The sequence below is a fragment of the Vespula pensylvanica genome, chromosome 8, assembly GCF_014466175.1.
Source record: "Vespula pensylvanica isolate Volc-1 chromosome 8, ASM1446617v1, whole genome shotgun sequence".
Taxonomy (NCBI): domain Eukaryota; kingdom Metazoa; phylum Arthropoda; class Insecta; order Hymenoptera; family Vespidae; genus Vespula; species Vespula pensylvanica.
The window spans coordinates 912273-927138 of NC_057692.1; the positions used below are offsets into that span (position 1 = coordinate 912273).

The 14866-nt window shown below is 34.2% G+C and overlaps 1 protein-coding gene across 5 annotated transcripts in view; it reads right to left on the bottom strand.

Annotated features, from left to right (window-relative positions):
* Positions 1-14866, bottom strand: part of LOC122631106 (acetylcholine receptor subunit alpha-like) — a 126954-nt gene that overhangs the window by 30504 nt on the left and 81584 nt on the right. For all 5 annotated transcript variants that reach the window (XM_043816381.1, XM_043816379.1, XM_043816382.1 and 2 more), the window contains 2 exons: positions 3446-3561; positions 1992-2160 (listed from right to left, as the gene is read on the bottom strand). In XM_043816381.1, the coding sequence (XP_043672316.1) occupies positions 1992-2160; positions 3446-3561 (285 nt within the window). The remainder of the gene's footprint in view (positions 1-1991; positions 2161-3445; positions 3562-14866) is intronic.

The window sequence follows — 14866 nt, forward strand, 5'->3', positions numbered from 1 at the left end:
GAGAGAGAGAGAGAGAGAGAGAGAGCTAACGACCACTTCCTGAGGATAAAGGAATTAATTACCTTGGAATCTCTCGTTTTTTCTCTCTAGATCAATTAAGGATCGTTTCTCCCCAAAGGAATGAGTTTGATAGATCCTTTTATATTCTACAAATTTCTTTTTTTTTTCTTCTTCTTTCTATTTTTTTGTCTTCTCTTTTTTTCTCTTTCATTTTCCTTTCTCTTTTTTTTCTTCTTCTTCTTTCTCCTCTTCCTTCCTCATGTCCATAACAAATTCATAGCAAATCGAATTGTATTAATTGGTACACGGTTTCGAACTATTTTCTCTCTCTCTCTCTCCTAAATGACCGAGCGATGTCAGGCTAGTCTAGAAACAGCGTGTTTATGGAGAGAAACCTATTTCGTTTGATCAAGTACATTCTCGAATGCGTTTTACCGTAGGTATCGTTGAACGAATGGGTCGTTGGAAACAACACAGCATCCAAATCGATACGGTCTCGCTGTACGATCGATCGATATACGCTATAAATACGTTCCATTTATTCCTTTTCCATTCTCTAATTTTGTTTGTACTGTGTTACTGTTTAAATACGTTAAAGAAAGTTCGAAGAAACTTGGAATCGACGATTCGATCTATTTCTATTTTCGTTTATAATTTTTATTAATTATTAGAAACTACGGAAAAATATAAAAAAAAATAAATAAAGGAAAAGAAAATTAAATTAGAAAAAATAGACGAAAATGGAGTTCGCGAATGTCGTTATACGTAAAGTTTCTCAGCAAATTCTACATAAGATAACGAAATATACGCTTCTTTCGTTGATTGCCATAAAGCATGAGAATCTTTACACGCACACGCACGTACACAGATATATATGTATAGTGAGAAATATATCATATTCTTATATGTTAAAAGTTAATCCCCGAGTCGAGGGATTACATGAATATTTTGTGGTAGAAACGAAGAAATAGAAAATGTAAATTGTGATATTCATAGATAGATAGATAGATAGATAGATAGGTAGATAGATAAATAGACAGATAGATAGATATATAGATAGATAGATGGCACTATGCGAATTTGATTTGTTATTTGAACTTAAACTTTCATTCGCGATGAGTTAAATTATTCATAAGCGATACCCCAGTTGGAAAAGTTTCTCTTAAATATCTACTTAAGAATTCGAGAGACAAAGATAGATAGATAGATAGATAGATAGAGAGAAAGAGAGAAAAAGAAGTAGGCTAATTTCCTTGCTTCGTTTGAAGCACGGTTTTATCCTGTAAAAAAATAAAATAAAAAAAAAAGAAATAAAAAAGTGCACTACAAAATATACGACCATGAAAGAATGAATAATATTTTTATCATCATCGTCGTCGTCATCATCATCGATTATTATTACTAGTATTATTATTATTATTATTAATTTTTACGATAATAGAATGCGATCACGTCGAGAATAATTACGAACGTATTCATCTCATATCTTCTACAGGATTAAAGTCAAGCTCGTCGAATTTGAAACACTCGCTTGCGGTTTAAGGTCGGAAGAAGTTGATTTTTCTTTTAGAAGTTACGAGAGAGAGAGAGAGAGAGAGGGAGTAATTTCTCAAACTTCGCTAAACTAAGACTTCAAAATCGGTATATGTAGTTGGTTTCACGACGTCGTGTTCAACATCTAAGTTTCTTCGACGTTTCGAACAACTTTTATCTTTCCTTTTCTTTTTTTTTTTTTTCTTTTTTTTATTTATTCTTTTTTCTATCAAAAAATAAACACCACCGAGAGCAGTTTGTGTGTGTGTTGTATGTATGTACGTATGTACGTATGTACGTATGTATGTATGTATGTATGTATGTATGTATGCATGTATGTATGCATGTATGTATGTATGTATGTATGTATGTATGTATGTATGTATGTATGTATATCTCGTTAGTTGACTCGCGGATCTTCGTCGAAAAAAATAGAAAAAATAATTCAATATACTTGCCTTTTCTCCACTGTCACTTGGCAAATAAAATGTCAGAACAGTAAGAAATGAGATCCCCATGCATGGTATGATGATGTTGACGGTATAGAAAAGAGTTTTCCTTCTCATCGTTATGTTGAATGTAATATCGAGATAAGGTTCGTCGCAGCACGTATAAAATTTCTCGTTTCTGAAAAAGAAAAATATTGTGACGTGTTGTTGCGAATTACATTATCATTCTCTTTTTCTTTTCTTTTCTTTTCTTTCTTTTTCTATAAGAGATATCTTAAGGTTAACCAATAATATTTACCGAAATTAACCAAAATTGAATATTCGATGATTATTGGAAAGACACGAACCGTTCGCTTCGCACGAATATAATTCGTAAGGATTAAAATATTCGATGATTTCGACCGAAGAGAAAAAATAATAGACGAACGAATCGTTTGATACCTTATACGAATACAATTTGTTCGAGAATAATTTGCGCAGCCCGAGTTAAACAAGAACAATAGCGATTACCGCATTGGTGGCGACATCGAGTGGCAAATGTGGCAAATACTTATAACGTTATAATTAATAATTAGTTCGCGTATCGAGCGCTGACGAGCTTCCAGTGTCACGTGACTCAACGCTCATTGGCTATAAGCCGCTAGATCTTATTGATTATTGGTAATTGCCGATCAGGATCATTCGTTATTATTTACCGGAAGTTGCGTCCTTTATAGGAAACAAACGAACGAAGTAGACGACCGAACGTTTTCGAACTCGGCGGACGCTTGGTCGTAATACGCGCGATTTCTTGAAAATATTTTAATTAGATTATTTCGTTCGAAAAGTAATTACAATTCGTGATCGTGTTTCGTTTCGCCAAGCGATCTTCGTTGTCACGTTTTCGTTAAGATTTTCCTACACTTGTATTTTTTCTTTACGACAAACAACGACGATGTTCAACCGTTACGTATTACTTATGTATCCGTGATATCTCGTTGCATCGTTAAATATTTCTTCGAAAACTTATTACAATTCGATCGTGCGTTTCGTTTTCCAATCGGGAGTGTTTATAATAAACAGATTTTTTTACTAGACGCGCGTGTGCGCGTGTTTATTTTTCCTCGCGATAATCGCTATTACGAACGATAGTCGGCCATTACGTGTGTACTTGCTTACTTATATATCCGTTGGTTCTTTCCTTGTGTAAATAAGAAAAACGTTTCCTAGTGTTTATTTCCAAAATATTAAGTGAATATTTTCGTTGTTAATTCAAGCGAGATGAAGTTAATTCAGACCGACAAACGTAGTTCGACGGATCGTCGTCTTCTAAAATTTTCAAACGACCATTGGGACCTTGGAGCCAACGTCGCAGCCAACGGACAAATTTCAAATTCGTACGTATATACGTATATATATATATATGTATGTATATGTCTATACATTTATGTATGTATCGTAGTTTAATAAAATTTAACTCTCACCGTACTGCAGGCACTTCTAGTATATCCCACTCAACCGACATGTAGAATTCTGAAAGATCAACTCCAACCTCCACAATGTTACTTCCGGACTTCTCATCCATGTGCCGTAAATCGACCTACGTGAAACAAAATGAAGGAGAAAATTCATCGATCAGGTTTGATCCGTACTTATATATTTTTAACATATAAATTTCAAAGAGATTTGCTCATTTTCAAACGCCATGCCCACGATAATAGAAAAGCTTACTCCTTAAAAACGAATCCGCGAAGTTTCAAGCGACATATCTTCGATATATGTATATATATATATATAAACATATTTTTTTCTTGTATTGATTATATAGATTAATTACGATACGATCGCACGATAACGAATTAATTGTTTTTTTTTTTTTTTTTCACTCTTTCTATTTCTTTTTCATTTTTCTTTTCTTCTCTCGCAAGTTCGTTATTAAAGGGTAATTATTACGAATAATAATCTGTAAACAATTTCGAAGTGCACGTCTTGAGATGCACTTTGATGCCCGCCATAAAGCGTAAACGGAGCAAAAATTATCTAACCGTTGGAATTTTCGTTAAATTTTGTTTCCCCAACGATTTTCAGTATCTTCGTATCGGATCGATATTATTTCTTTGTTTGTTTTTTTTTTTTTTTTTTTTTCATTTTTTTCTGTTTTTATTTCTTTCAATATTCTGCCATAATTCGAATAATTTTCGTACGTACGATCGTCGAAGGAAAATCCAACTAGAATTCCAACGTTTTCGCTCAACGTGGGCGTTGCGAGCGCTTAAATACTAGCCACTGAAACAAACGCTTTCCTCTTTTGGTCGAGGATCGTCGACCTGGTCGGTCAATTCCGGAGATAATATTGAAAGACCAGTAAATAAATTCAAATATTATTATTTCTTTTTCTTTTTCGACGAATCGAACAAACGAAAGATCGGATCAATCCTCTATAACCATGTTCGATTATCGTTCGTATTTATATAAAAAAAAAAAAAAAAAAAAGAAACAAGAAAAAATTGAAAGAAATTTAAACGTATTACTCGTGCTAATAGAATATAATTAATAGAATAATTAAGGGGAAAGAAGAAAAAATATAACTTGTATAAAAAAAAAAAAAAAAAAAAAAAAAAGAAATAATGGAACGTAGAAAATTTAAGATACGTAGTAACAATGTACTTTTATATATATATGGAAAACTATGTATATATAAAAAAACTATATATATATATACACCTATATATGGTGAAATATATATATATATATGAAATATATATATACATAATGAAATAAAATTAGAGATAAAAAAAGAAACAATTACCAATGATATTTGTAAGCATGAAATTTGATAAAAGTAAAACTATTCGATTATAGCGGGTTCAAAATAATAATTCCTCCAGATTTGATCGACCCAACTTAAATCTACGTAAACTAGTTCTCCTTTTTACTAGCCACTCGAATATTTACACCACATTCAACGTACATTCGCGCTCGAACGCGTGCTTATCATTGATTAGAAACAGGCTGTTATTAAGTACACAAAAATATATACACATATATATATATATGTACTCCCGTATGTATACATATATATATATATATATATACATATGTATGTATGTATGTATAATATGACAAAAAGAAGTAAATCCCAGGCAACGGTGATCATAAGAACACTGACGAGAGCATCGCATCGCTAACAACAAGTGAAAAATGGATTGGATGGACGGACCTAAGAAAAGGAAATTATTAATTTGTATTATCTGTTTTCTTTTTCTGATTTTTTTTTTATTTGCTTCTTATTTTCTCTCATTTCTCTGTTAATTCGTTTATTTTATTTCTCGATCGACGAAAAAACACCACGCGTAGCGATCACAATTTTCTTTTGATTAGCGACCATCCATCTTTTCTAGGCGACTAAAAGAACGTCGAACTTTATGCACGATAATAACAATAATAATTATTATTGTAATAATAATAGCGATTATTATTATTATCATTATTTTTCTCGAGTTGGATACAGCGAACCTTCTCTTCCGACGAAAACGAAGACGAATGAAAGAAATAGAGAAAGAGAGAGAGAAAGAGAGAGAAATATATATATATATATATAAATAGGTACAGAGACAGAGAAGAAGAGACAAAGTGTGTGTGTGTGTTTGTGTTTGTGTGTACAAAAGTTAGCCCCAAAACAATCGATTGCCTTTCAACTATTTTTGTCTCCTTTCGTTTTCGAACTACAAATGGAACGGGATATATCTCTAAATGGAAATTCTATTTTCTTATTTGTCTGGACATGTTTTATTTTATTTTTTCTAACTTTCGATCTAATCGACTAAACTTTCGATAAAACCATACGATGCAATTTTCCAATCTACAAACTGTTACTAACGGCATAAATAGACAGATCTCTATCGGTCGAACAATTTTCAAACTATCTCTATTTCTGCGATAGAAGAAATGTAAGTATTTAATATTTGTGCTGCTCTGTCCGCTCGTTTGTGTGCGTGTGTGGAATAAATAAGGGAAGAAGGATAAGAAGAGAAAGAAAAGAGAAAGAGAGAAAGAGAAAGGTAGACGTAAAGAAGGAGATAAAAAGCAACGTAGATTTAGTAATGTCTGCTTAGTAATTCTTTTTTTCGTCTTTTTTCTTTTTTCACTTCAAAAGAAATATTTTTTAATCACTTTGGATCACTGGATTGTAATGGAATTTTAAAGTCGAATGTTAGAAAATTTATTATTGAAGTACGTTTATTTTACTGGCGGCAAAGAAAGAGATAGAGAAAGACGGAAAGAGATAGAGAGAAAAAGAGAGAGAGAGAGAGAGAGAGAGAGAGAGAGAGAGAGAGAGAGAGACAGAGAAACCGACGACGTTTAAATTAGTCCTCCTTGTGGATTTAAAATTCGTGTTTAACCGTCCACTTTTCTTTGGGTCAAGTAGCAGCCATTACCGGTACTCGTGGAAGTGAAAATATTTCCGGCATCTGGTTATGTTAATGCTAAATTTAAAGATGCGCGATACTTGCTAATGTTGTCCTTCGAATAATGCATTAGAATTCCTTTTATCTTTTTTTTTTTTGTGGAACATTTTTTTTGTGGAAGGTAATTTTTTTTTTTTTTCTTTTTTTCGTTTAATGGCGCACGAAAAATTACATCGGAGACTTTTCTAATGATTTCTTTTTTCCCTTTTTTTTTTTCCTTTTTTTTTTATGAATTTTTTAAGGACTCGATATATATATATATATATATATATATATATATATATATATATATATATATATATATATATATTAAATCTTACGATGTGTCGAATAATGTTAATTAATTTCTTCAGCGGTCTCCGTCTAACGTTAAGAGCGTCGACATTATCCGCGATAGAAAGTCATGACGTTTAAATTATACAACGAGATAGAAACTGAATCTCTGTCGGAGATTAAGTTTCGTTAGGAGAGAGGGATAGATTAAATTAATTGGAAGCGTCGTACCCAAGGACGAGACTATCTCCATTCCATTGTTTAAATCCTCCTAAACTCGACGAAAGATCCTTTATAATTGTGCGGTGTAAAGGATAGATAACGAATTTATTTGATTTGACGTATGGAATTAACTACGAGATATGATTGCGTTAGCGTTCAACGTTCGGGATAATAAATCAAAGATAAATAGAAATAATTGTATGGGCTCGATAATCGATATTTAATTCCATCGAATAATTTGTGTTGGCTTTGTTCGACGTTGAAAAAAAAAAAAGAGAGAGAGAGAGAGGAAACGAGTCGAAAAGCAAAGCGGAAAATGTGCTGGTCCCTTGCTAGCAAGAGATTCGTTACAAGTTTTGTAACAGCAACGAGGATGAAAAGAACGCGTTTGTGTAGTAGAGTATGCTTGTATGACGCGGGACGTGTGAACGTCCGAGCCACACTTTCGGCTCGATTTCTCACACAGTCTCGTTTTACTCGATTTTTTTTTTTCAGAAAGCAAGCAAAGTGGAAGGGAAAAAAAAAGAAAAAGATGAGGAAGGAGAAGGAGGAGAAGGAGGGTCAAAGGTTGGCGCATGTTATTTGGATTCCCTTTTGGTCTCTTGATTAAAGAGATATGTGTACTTTTTCATTTTTTATTATATTTTTGTTCTTTTTCTTTCTCTTCTTTTGTTCTTTTCTTTCGATCATCCCTCCTCTCGTGCTCGCTAAAATTAATAAAGTCCACATGCTTGCGAGAGAAAGAGAGAGAGAGAGAGAGAGAGAGAGAGAATATGAACTTTGAGATATCTTCTGTAATTTTTTTTTCTTCCTTTTTTTTCCTTCTTCCTTCCTCCTCTTCTACCCGTTTAATTATGAAAGAATCGATTGAAGCTTATTCGCAGCCGTGCAGAGATATTCGATGGTTGGAAAATTTTCCTTTGGATTTATCTCTCCAATACCTGATGTAATAAATCACGCCAGTAGCACATACGTTATTCACCAATTCCCGCGTACGTCACCAAATGGTGCGAGAGCATAATCGAGGATAACTCAATAAATATTTCATGCCTGCTGGGAGCACGGCTTGACGCCGTAAGATCGATGATGCGTCTCGAACGACTATACCTTATCCTGTATCCTTTTCCTACTTTAGTACTGCTACTATCCGATATATATATATATATATATATATATATATATATATATATACCCATACAAACACATACATATCTGTCTTATCTTAAATATTTTATAATTTCCTTTCATTTTAACGACTAACAATAACAATCTAACAAACCGTGTAAAGAAGATAGATAGATAAGTAGAATAACGAATACGATAGATAGAATTAAAACAAGATTTAAAAGACAACTATTTTCCACGATCTTGTTAGTTACTTAATTGAATTTTTATTTCGATTACCGACTTGATTAATGTCGAATTTGATGAGTATTAGTATCGAAAGATATGCGTGCTAGAAATCAACGGCGTCTTCTACGTTGGTTTTAGACGAGCAACGACGAAAACCGATATGTCTGCGTTTACCTATCGAGCCATCAACAACGCCACCCTTTCTCGCATCATCGACTTTCCCCTTTCCCTTTCCCTTTTCCTCTGTCTCATTCTCTCCCCTTTTAACGGGTTGTAACATCAACGTCAATCTTTCCTACTGCCAGCATTGGTTGGTTGGTTGGTTGCTTGCTTGCTTGCTTGCTTGCTTGTTTGCTTGCTTGCTTGCTTGCTTGCTTGCTTGCTAGCTTGCTTGCTTGCTTGCTTGCTTGCATGCGAGAAATCGACTTTTCTACGTAGAACGAAATGACGGACGGAGAAATTGAACGCGCCGACGCGTGAAACGCCAACCGATTCCGGCAGCTCTTCTCGATTATCGCTTCTCTCCCCTTTTTCGATTTCGCGAGAACTACCGCAGTAATTGTTCTATGTCGATTAATGTCTAAGAACCGTATAAAAACGACAAAGAAGAAACTTTCGTTTCGTTCGATCTATATTACCGCAAATATAACGCGCAAATTTTTTCTCTACTTTCGTGTTCTCCAACAATTTGCATCGATAAATTTTAAGAATGTACTTTAAGAAGGGAATGGAATTGATAAGTAATTTGGAAATATTCGAATCATTCGTTTCTTCTTTCGATTTGTTTGGTTTTCTCTCTCTCTCTCTCTCTCTCTCTCTCTCTCTTTCTTTTTCTTTTTTTGTTTCGCACAGAGGATCGACATGTTTTACACGATCGCGTGAAATTTTTATCGAAAATAAAAACGTGTTTTTTTTTTCCCGTTCGTTGTGTTTGTTTGTTTTTTTCTTCTTTTTAGGATAATCCAGAGAAATAAAATCAGATCGATCGATCGTAATTTCTTTAACATTCTTTAGACAATATTAGTTTTGTCCTTTCGCTCCCGAGGTCGGGAACGACTCCAACGTGGATAAAGAAATGTCAGCGGAAGGAAGGAAGAAATACATATTACTCTTGTATACACGGATAACACTGTAATTTTTTGTCATTAACCATCGGTAAGTTTCTCTCTTCGTGAAGTATTGCGTGATGAATGGCTACCGACGATGATAGATGCGTCTCTGGGGTACATTTCATATTTCATTTTTTTCTACCCTCGTCTAACCTTTTCCTCCACTCCTTTTCTTTCTTTCTTTCTTTCTTTTTTTTTTCTATTTCGTTTTTTCTTTTTCTTTTCTCTCTCTCTCTCTCTCTTTCTTTTATATAAATATATAAATATATTTTCCTCGAGGCAACGAACAATGCTGCTGCTAGGCAGTTCGTTCTTGTCCCCAGCGTGTATTCCATAAACGCGTCGACTGCGAACGTCATTAATTATCGTTAATTCGAACTGGACGCCTACATAAATTTTATAGGGCGAGCATAATAAATCCCGACAACAAATTTCTACGATTATTTACCGATTTGTTAAACGATCGATACGACGATTCAACGTGAAATACTTCGTCGTCGTCGTCGTCCTCGTTCTTATTGTTGTTGTTGTTGTTGTTGTTGTTGTTGTTGTTGTCATTATTATTATTATTATAACTATTAACATCGTCGTCGTATTATCGTCGTCGTTGTTAAAATAACCTTGTGAAATATTTTTGTTTTTATTCGATCGGCACGTTAATTTACGTCTTTGTAAATATAGAAAAACGTATTTTATTTATCAAGAAGTTAGCCTCTTCGATATTACTATGGTTAGTCGTAGTTAGTAGTGGCATAGTAGTGGTAATCGGTGAGACTCGATTTAGAGGATTTCGCTTTTATTGGAATAGAACTTTGTCGAAGCGTATTCGTTAAAGTGAAAATCGTCCATGTTTTCTTTACGAGCTTTATGCTCCGTACGCTCGACTATAAACCTATAAGCTTACACCGTCGAGCTACCTTAAGAAGTTTTCTTATTAAGTTGTTTTCAATGAGACAGGAATTCGCGATAAATGTTCCGCATTTATTTCCGTATACAGGTGTGCGTAAAGTGCGTCGCGAGTACGCGTTAATGAATATTTATCGTTCGTTCGTGTTTACGAGCGAATGCAATCATATCGATTTTATTTCAAACAATAGTCAATTTATTTAAATGGAACTTGCTCGTCGAGTACCGCATCGATTCACTGCCTGTACACAATTAGCGGGTAACGTATGAATTTTATTAAACGTTTTATATCGACGTAATCATCGTCATCGAAAAAACATGACGGAAACGTGATTTTTTATTATACGAAAAGACAGTATATAAAAATAAAAGAATTGTGCAAATTTTATTTCTCGAGGCAATGATGATATTAAACCAAAAAAAAAAAAAAAAAGAAGAGAGAAAAAGAAAGAGAGATTACAATCGTTCACGAGATTCCATTGAAACAATCGATTTTTTTTTTCTTTTTTCTCTCTCTCTCTCTCTCTCTCTCTCTCTCTCTCTACTTCACAATTCGTCGCGTGAATTTCCCGTCGACGAGAATAATATATCAGGGAGGAAACGAATGTGGGAAAACGAAGGAGAAGATTCAGACTAGCTGAATCGAAAATTCGAAATCCTTGTATCCTCGCGAAACAAGGATATTTTCGAATGCAGTTACCGGAGAGAACGAAGAGAAAAGTACAAGGATCGCCGAATGCTCTTGGGAAACCGAAAGTTTTATCGCCCATCCTTGCATCCAACGTTGGATGCTATTTCCAAGAAGAAGAAGAAAAAGAAGAAGAAGAAGAAGAAGAAGAAGTAGAAGTAGAAGATGTAGTAGAAGTAGAAGTAGAAGTAGAAGAAGAGAGAATCGGCAAAGAAAATGTGAGAAAGCTTAGAAGACACGAGTCGAAAGAAAAATTCGTGGTCAACTTGGGATTCTTTTTCTTTTCTTTTTTTTTTCTTTTTTTCTTTTTCTTTTTTTTTTCTTCGTTGTTTAGGATTATCCTACGAACGTTCTCCAATCGCGTTTGTCTCGAGCGCAATAAAAGAAAAAAAAAAAAAAAAAGAGTAAGAATTATTACTGTATGAGAGATCGTTAGATTTCTTTTTCTTTTTCTTTCTCTCTCTCTCTCTTTCTTCTTTTTTTTTTTATATTAACGAGACATTTTATAACATTAATATCGTTTAATCGAAATTGGACGATTTCGATCTTCAGCTTTTTACCTTTGTTCGAACGATCAATTGTGTCTCACGTGTGATTACGTAGATGGATGCATACGTTAATTATTTAGTTAGCTAGTTATTTAGTTAGTTAGTTAGTTAGTTAGTTAATTAGTTAGTTAGTTAGTTAGTTAGTTAGTTAGAAAAAAAGGAAGAAAAAGAAGAAGAAGAAAGGAGAAGATGAACGTCGTTGTGCGAACGGGAAACGAGAGGAAATAGTCCTAAGCGGAAATAGCAATGGCAGTATCCCGTAGATCCGAGATAAATCGAGTTAATGAATTCAACGTCAAAATAGCATCGGCCGAACGGGTACAATTATCGAGCGACCTACATTTTCGATTGAAAGTTCCTCGTCAAATTCGTAGCAACGTCGCTTTGCGAGTAGTCTATCAAAGTAGTCTATCAAGGTAGTCAATCAAAGTAGTCTCGTTGAGTTTTTGTTATTTCCTTTGTCTTTTTTCTTCTCTCTTTCTCTCTCTCTCTCTCTCTCTCTCTCTCTCTCTCTCTCTCTCTTTTTTACATAAAAATACTTTCTTTTTTCACGTATATAATTTTTTTTTTGTCGGACAGTTTCACAGACCTTGACGTTCGCGATATTGTTAGTTAGCTGTTAGCCAAGGTTCGAGGAGTTTGGCAAGGAGATAGATTCGATGAAAGAAAGGAAAGAGGAGGATAACAGAAGGAGGAGGAGGAGGAGAAGGAGGTGAAACAAAATTTATCTCGATTAAACTTGGAAACTTCGTCGAGTTTTCTTTTCGTGAGTTTCCCTCTAATGGGAGTTTCAGCATGGAAGCTCCTCGTCGTTGTCCGATATATTAAATCCCGATTTCTATCTACTCGTGAAATATTATGTTCCAAGACAAAAATTCTATTTCCTTCGGCGCGTTCTGCGAACACGTGAGAAGTCAGAGAATTGATTCTTTTCGATTAAAACGGACCAACATTTCTCTTTTAACTTAACGATCTATGTAAATAAGTATACAAACGTGTTTGTGTGTGTGTATATATAAATCGGTATAAATACGGTTTACATCTCTATAATAGAGATACGTTAGATACGATCGATCGACGAAGAAGTTGGATGGATTTCTATAAGAATTAAGTTTGCCAACATTTTCAGGTATGGAAACGTAAAGCAGTAAGCGTGCTACACCATCAGCTTAGAGTTAGTAGTAGTAATAGTAGTAGTAGTAGTGTAGTAGTGATAATAGAGTAGAGTAGTGTAGTAGAGTAGTAGTGTAGTAGTAGCAGTTATGTACCTTTCTCGAGTGTCATCGACATCGCGTACATTTTCTGTAAGAGCTACACCTATATCGAGTTTCGACTTGAATTCGTCCTGTTACCAACATCAAGGAAGCCATTCGGTGTTGTACAGAGTGAATAATCTATAATTCGATGGAGGCATGTTTCAAGCGATTTATAGGGATCGTACGATTCGCTATGAAGCGAAATCTCTCTCTTTCTCTCTCTCTCTCTCTCTCTCTCTCTATCTCTTCGCCGTCATTTTCTTCTTTTTCTGATTAAACCTTTATTAGATTTCTTTTTTTTTTTTTTTAATTGATTTTATCAAGAAAAAGAGAGAAAGATGAATGAACGAGGAAAAGTAAAAGCGAAAGAGAGAAGCTTCGAGGAGGACGATAAAAAGAAAAAAAAAAAGAACAAGAAGAAACGAGTGAAAAGAAAAGAAAAAAGGTGTTTAGGCCGAGCTTCAGAGGGAAGAAAAGAAAATTCCGTTGTTTCTATAAGGTCCCTTTTAACTGTGCCAGCAGGTCTACGACCTGACTATGAGAACGCGTGCACGAATCAGATTAGATTGTAAGCACCTGGGCAGGATGGTGCTTCGTGCTTCGAGATTGCGAGGATTCAGGCAACGGGCCAGGTAAAGCGAGTTTGTAGTCCGTGCCACGTAACCAAACCCTCCATTCTACGTATCTCTACGTACACACACGATCGTTTTCCTGCGATCGGTTTCCTTTATATCTACGTTATAATATACATATATATGTATGTATGTATGTATGTATGTATGTATGTATGTATGTATGTATGTATGTATGTATGTATGTATGTATGTATGTATGTATGTATGTATGTATGTATGTATGTATGTATGTATGTATGTATGTATGTATGTATGTATGTATGTATGTATGTATGTATGTATGTATGTATGTATGTATGTATGTATGTATGTATGTATGTATGTATGTATGTATGTATGTATGTATGTATGTATGTATGTATGTATGTATGGAATAGCACATGCGCGAATCTATCTCTGCAAAAGTACTTTGTACGGATTTGAAGATCGATGTCGATCTATTTGCATACGCGATTTCGATATTCGTCATTTTTCGTTCAACCGAAAAAAATGAGAGAGACAGAGATGGAAAGGATTTTTTTTTTTTTTTTTTTTTTTTTTATATAGACATTTATAATATAGGAAGAAATTTAAAATGACTCGATACATTCGTATTATGTAATTTCGTTACGGTTTACAAAGCTAACGCGCAAAGGAAACGATATATTTCATATTGACAATTTATTGATTTCGATAAAACGAAAAGGGGAAATCGAAGGAGAGCGCATGTTACGTAGGATATTACTTCAAAGTAATAGAATGACTGTATGAGTCTGTCTATGTGTGTGTCTGTTTGTTTGTTGTACGTTTGCTGTAACTCGACATTGAATATTTTATGACGTAGGTACCGGAGATGCCCAGGTTTTCTCTTACAATTCAATCGAGATACCGAACAAACATTGAAGGAAAAGAGAGAACAATAAATACGAAGTTCTATTTGATCCGTAAAAGCCAACGCCATAATCTCTTCGCAGGATCGCATAGACAGTTATTATTCTTACCGGCATATATTCCAATTATATATTTACGAGCTCGCGGATCTGTTTGCGGCGAGTCGTTCGTTGCGAAAAGCACGAAAAATAAGAATTGTTTATATGCAACGGAGTTTCGAGTAATCTAGCATGTCGATTCGCCATCCGCAAATCGTCCTCGTTCTTTCTCCCGTTTTTTTTTCTTTTTTTTCTTTTTTTTTTTTTTTAATTATTATTATTATTACTATTTTTTGTTCCTCCGTTTTTTTTTTCACTTCGCTACTAATTATAATTTTCGCTCGAAATCCTCACGGATTATTTCTCTCTCTCTCTCTCTCTATCTCTATCTATCTCTATCTTTTTTCTCTATCTCTCTACGTGATAATTATTGTCAATGAAGACGAGACACGATTGTTCTCAAACGAGAATAAAGGATTATTTGTTTTATCTTCTTTTTTCTTTTTCCTTTCTTTTTCTTTTTTCTTTCTTTTTTTTT